Here is a 6,203-nt window from a genome sequence, read left to right on the forward strand (position 1 = left end):
CCCCACTCTTACATCTTGCAGGGAGGATGTATTTCTCCTGGATGGTGGCATAGAGCTGGAGCGTCAGTTGAGGCGCAGAGCCTAGAAAAGCCTGGATGACCGCGGTGCGTTTGAAGGCGTTTCTGTGGGTGGCCAGGTTGCGCTCCGATTGGCCAATTTCCCACTCCATGGGCATCCCCTGTCCCTTCTTCAGACTGATCTTCCTGGAGATGGTGACGTAAGGCTCCTCCTTTTTACCCGCCTTGAAAAAGACTACCAGAGCCTCGAAACACCTGAGGACGAAATGAAAGTGACTGAGAGTGGAGTAAGATTTTACCACCAACAGAGGGCAGTGCTATGTTATGTTTAAGTTACCACAATGGGACATTATGGTGGCTTGTGTTTTAACATCCACATTTAATTATCATAGTGTGAACATGTAAGGGCAATAAAAGCTATTAAGCAAAAACATGAGCAGAATAAAGAAGAGTATCAGAGGTTATTTAAAATAATAATATTAATAATAATAATTTAAAATAACATATACACATAAAACCGATCTTAGACATGTTAATCTCAGGTTAGGGATCAATCATAAATACACCTATATTTGTAAATCACAGCTAAACAACCACAAGCACAACACTGGGAAACCACCAGAGGGCAGGCAGAAGAGAGAAAACATTTACCAGAGTTCCTTTATGGATCAACTGAAAATCTGTGGGTGTGGTTCTCTTTACATTTGCAAGGTAAAGACTTCCTGTGTTCAGGTGCCAAATCAACACAATTCATGAAGAGGGGAAACATGCTTTTCCACTGCGAGAGGTTTCTGTGCCGACTGCCCACTTTAAATAATGTATTTTAATATTCCACAAACAAATGGATTTCTGTAAACTCTTTTCTACAATTAAAATATATATTACAGTTTTACTTCCAGACTGGTGTTTGGAGGCCCAAAGAACAAACATTAAAAAACAAAAAACAACAACAAGGAAACTACCTAAATAGTAGTGTCAAGGTTTCCACCTGCCAACAACACAATGTCAGCATTATAATCCCTAAATTAGACTTGTAAAATGGCCTGAAACTCACAGTGCAGCACAGCACAAACCTCACCCTCTGAGGATTCCCACTGCAGCACTAGATCTAACGTCGCTGTGCTGGAATGTTATCTTTTGCTCCAAAATGTCCAACTTTGGATTTGAGACTTTAATCCCATACAAATATTTTTCTCCATGGTTCAACTATGTGCTGTCAGGAACAGCCCAGAATCAGCAGTCAGACATATCCAGCGACTGTTGCTTCAGCTGCTGCTAGTGGGGAAACTGTACTCTTTACTTACAGTGAAAATGGGGCACAGTGCCAAGCTTCCACACTCGTCCCTGAACTGTGTTTGATCCCAAATGTTAGAGGCCGGCATGGGGAAGTCATGTTGTTATCCCACCCCCACACACACAAAAGTCATTCTGCATTAGGGTACAAGGTCTACAATCAAGAAACAGCAAAGGCCCAAACACCTGATTTACTGACATCCTTTCCCTGTAAATCTGGCAGCAAAGTGGGGCTGAGGTTGCAATGTAAGGGTACTGAACTCCAGCCAGCATGCACTTAGGATTCAGAGGCAGATCGAGAGGCAGACAAAATTTCACTAAGGGAGGGGGAAAAGAAACAGCAGGCCTGATGAATGCATTAGCCAGGAGAATCAATATGCTGACTTCCGAGGCAGCAACTTATGGATTTATTAAAAGGAAACACACAGGCTACAGCTCTGTATTTACAGTCTAAACATGCAATCTGTTCCTTCTTCGTGTGAATACAGCATTATGGTGTGACTCAAATAACACTCAAATGAAGAGTGACTGGCTTTAAAAAGAAGTCAAACGACTCCTTTGGCCACTGAAATACTGGCGTTTTCTGTCAACTTTAGCAAGATCCTCTTGTTTTGGTCACTTGGGATTACCTCACCAGGCTCATTGCATTCACACCATAGACTGTATATTAATGGACAACGCATCCGGTTTGGCAAAGTGCTGCAAATGCGGAAGTGCCTTGAACTTGCATTCTATCTGAATTCCAGCAGGGGGCGACACGTGCTGTTGCAAAAGGGGGTCTGTTTCTGTAGAAGTCTATGAGAAAGTGACCCCCTTCTCACTGGATTTCTTACCTCAGTTAACATTTTCATAATGAGTTTATGGTCTCAATGGCTAGTTTTTAGGTCTTCTTCAACACAGAATGATGTTCATTTTTTGAATTATGGTCTCAATTTTAAAATATGATAACGACAAAGCAGGGGGTGTTTTAGGGTGTGGCTATGATGTGATAGTGTAAGCAGTGTAAGCAGCTCCTCCCTCACTCCTCCCTCTCGTCTAAAATCGCCACATCCGCAACCCGGATGGCTGCGCCACTATCGGCAAACTCGACGACGGATAGCAGATCTCCACAAACCAGTGGGTGACAACACACATGCGCTGTCCATTCATATACAGTCTATGGTTCACACTAACACAACCACATCAGACTGTGGAGAGATTGTGAAACACAGACACCAAACCAGAAGATCTACATGCTGAGACTGGTCAAAGTTAACAAGAGTAGTATCTAGTTTCTGTCCCTGCTTGATGAGCAGGATCATTAGGAGACAAGTCAAGACAAGTCAAGACGACAAGTAGCAAATATCCCGATCCCCTCCTTCAAGTTGTCATATTGACTGTGTGGACAGCGTGTCTCATTATTTTCTGTTAGATTCCAAGACAACTAAAAAAAAGCTCTTAAAAAAAAGAAGTTTATTTGCAGTTATGTGTAATCATTGTAACATGAAATACCACTCATGATAGCAGACACGGTACGTTGGACTGTCCAGCCACAAGATCAGCAGATTACACCATCTCTGAGTCACACAGGAAACCACCCATCTGAGCCAAGTGGGAGCAGAGGTCATTTGTTTACAGCAGCACAGTGTGGACTGATAAGAGCTTGAAATAAAACTGAAATGAAAAGTTGTGTAATGGCAATCCCAGTATTTGGTTTCGGACTTCACTGCTGCATTAGAAGCATCAGAGGCGTCACAGTTCAGTGTAAAAGATGATAACTGCAAAAAAGCGTTCATTAAGCTCACATTAGAGACGCGGATAAATGTTTGATGGTCATTGCAGTTTTAAAAATCACTGACATGAGCAAAGCCTTCTTAGATGGAGCAAAGATGCATTTAGGATCATAAACAAGTTTGTGTAGCTAATAGAGTACCGCTACTTTTGGTTTTTGGCAGCTAGGGCTGGAACGAATTCTGAAAGTCGAATATATTATGAAAAGTAAAAAAAACACAATACTATTTGAATGCTAAAATGACTATTCAAATGAGATTTTTTTAAAAATAGGTTGGCTAACATCAGTTAATCTCCCTCTTCTTATTTCACGTCTGATGAACAATAAGTTGGGGGAGTGAGAAACAACACACACAGCATTGTGAGCTAACGTTAAGAACAGAGTAACGTTAGTACAGGGGGGAGTGACAGGTTGCGGCAGGAAATTGGAACAAGGATGGGAAATAGTTTTATCATGACTTTATAAATCAACATCCACTGAGACAAAATGCTATCAAAAATTAGCTTGTTCTGGTTTCCTAACTGCGTCACGAGTTACAGCTGCTTAGCTGGGAGCTTCATTGAGACAGTTAAAGTTAGCTGCCCTACAGCTGTCAGAGTTAGCTTCCATCTCATATATTACCTTCTAACAGCTGTCTTCTCAGTAATGTGACAATCTGCAAGAAACAGGTTGCTTTTAAATCACTAAAAATAGTAGTGGCAGCACCGTTTGGCTTAGTCAGAAATGTCGTTAGCATTGTGGCTAACACTGTTGTTACTTAGTTTATGACAAATTGTTGCGGCTGTGCTTTCTAACGTGATGTCACCGTGCTAACCGAGCAACATTTGCAACAGAGCCGCTTCATTACACTTGTTAGATGATATTTCATTACGTAGTTCTCTGTTGATTTGTTTGTCGCTGTGTGCGTGGTGGAAAATTATGTAAACGAAGAGCGGCGTGCTAGAATTGCAATGCGCCATGATGTAGATCTCTGCCTAGAGTCCCTCTAGAGGACAGAACATGTAACAACCACATGCTTATAGTGGCACTGACAATGCATAAGCCTGGGTAGTGTTGTCCTAACATTTTGTACAGACATTGATGCCCTCCAGAGGATGAATCCTCCGGGCTTTGGTGATCCCCTTACTTTTCCTCTAGCGCCACCAACAGGTCAAATTATTAATTTGTCCAATTCTTCGGTTTATGTGCAGATACCTGCGGAAATTAATGACAATGCCATCAGCTTCAGCTGTATCTTGTGTGCAAAATGTTAGCGTAAGAGATATCGTCTTTTATATCCTAGGCATTTCTCTTCCTTGTCAAAACCTGGTGCCTACATTAACCACAATGCAACCGAGATGAGGAGCAGGATTCCCAGATTACTTTTTTTTTTCCTTCAAAACTTTTAGTCCTAGTCCTAGATAATAATGAACTGTCTCAACATTAGTGTGTTAAACACCAGACCTCTTTATCTAACAAGATAAAAGTGTTTTATTTTTTAAAGTAAGCCTGACATGAAGTCACACATTTGTCATCAATGAATCCCTCAGCTATTTTGCTCTGCAGAGTTGTTCACAGCCAAAATGTGACATAATATATTCTTCAAACAACACTTCTAAGCTGCAGGCCACACAGCTTTTGACAGACTAGAAGTGTTGCCTCGCTTTCACTCTCGATTGAAAACTGCAAATTTGCATGAAGCACGGTTGCATTAAAAGAAAGGTTATATGGTCCTTATTTGTGAAGCACTTTTGGCTCAATTTACTTTTATCAAAAATAGTTAATAAGGAAGTATGCAAGCCGTGTGCTGAATTCTGAAAAGAAACTTGGATCCGTTTTATGCACTACGTTAAACAATGGCTAAGCTTGAGTAAAAAGGATCAGCAATTATGATAAGATAATTTTCTGTCTTCTGAGCGGCATTGTGGAATTGTGTTTCTTCTGTAAATTCACAGCGGTACCTCATGGCTCACTGTTGACATATTAAAGTTCAGAGAAAAAAAAGAAAAAAAATCAAGTGTGTAATTGATTTTCAAAGAAGTCTCCGCCTACATCTTCCTGCATGAGTCACAATTCGCCAAACAGGTCTCTCAGCTGAGACTAACTGAAACTGAAGTGTAAACTGGCTGAAACAGAACACCTCCTTCAGTAAACATTAAAAAAAAAAAAAATTAAATCTTTAAATTTGCGACATTTTCAATGCTTTGTTTTCCAAGAATGAATTACTTCAAGAAGACTTTTTAGCAGCATCACTTTTTTTTTTTTTTATCTACCACCCCTCTCTCCTCATGAGCCAGCCAGGCCTGACCAGCGGTCTGACTGGTCTGCAGTACACAAGTAGCCTGGCTCCGCCCTCCTACGTACTTCAACTCAATTTTCATTTTCCTTCAGTACTACAGTATTTTCTCCCATCAAATCTTTACCGGTCCAATCAGCGAACAGAGGGAGTGGCTGAGAACGATGATGTTAGGGGTTGCGCGTTAATTTGAGTTGTAGTTCCGTAATGCGAGAAATAAGATGATAATAATAATAATAATAATAATAATAATAATAAAAAAGATGCAAGCAAAGCCATTCGCTGAATGTCCAGAAGTTAAAGCCAGAGCAAGAAAAATCTTTTCTGAGTTTTTGTTCGGGGCCATGACGTTGTGGCCCTCTTCCCCACGGGGTCCGGGAAAAGTTTGATTTTCCAGCTCACTCCGTTAGTGGTGAAGGTGTTGGCTAAGGTGAACGCTAGCAATACTAAGCCGACGTCACGACCAAACGTTAGCAATTGGTTGTGGCAGACCCAGAGTGGCTCTGGGCAGATCCAATAGTTTTAAACTTCAACAGAGTACCCGCCTTCCAGGAAGTTAACACTTCTCAATGGAGAGAGGCCAGACCCTCTGTACAAAAGGAAATGTACAAGAGTGTGGTAGGACCAGGCTAGCACAGAAAGCCTTTGGGGGCCATTACCCTGAGATGAGGTCGTACAACATGTGTTACATGTGCCAGCTCTGCAGAGTCATTTGACAGACTGTTGTAGACTGCATAGGATTTAACCCTTGTGTTTTCTTCCCGTCAAAATTTAAAAAAAAAGGAAAACACTGACGTTTTCAACACTATGTAACACTAACTTATTACCTTTAGTTTTACAGTTATTT

The 6,203-nt window shown here is 41.1% G+C and overlaps 1 protein-coding gene across 1 annotated transcript in view; it reads right to left on the bottom strand.

The window, feature by feature from the left end:
- The window catches only part of xkrx (XK related X-linked), an 11,775-nt gene that overhangs the window by 2,764 nt on the left and 2,808 nt on the right, over positions 1-6,203 (bottom strand). Inside the window, exon 2 of the mRNA XM_032527867.1 lies at positions 13-272. Coding sequence (XP_032383758.1) covers positions 13-272 — 260 coding nt within the window. The remainder of the gene's footprint in view (positions 1-12; positions 273-6,203) is intronic.

This window comes from Etheostoma spectabile, chromosome 10 (assembly GCF_008692095.1).
Source record: "Etheostoma spectabile isolate EspeVRDwgs_2016 chromosome 10, UIUC_Espe_1.0, whole genome shotgun sequence".
Lineage (NCBI taxonomy): Eukaryota > Metazoa > Chordata > Actinopteri > Perciformes > Percidae > Etheostoma > Etheostoma spectabile.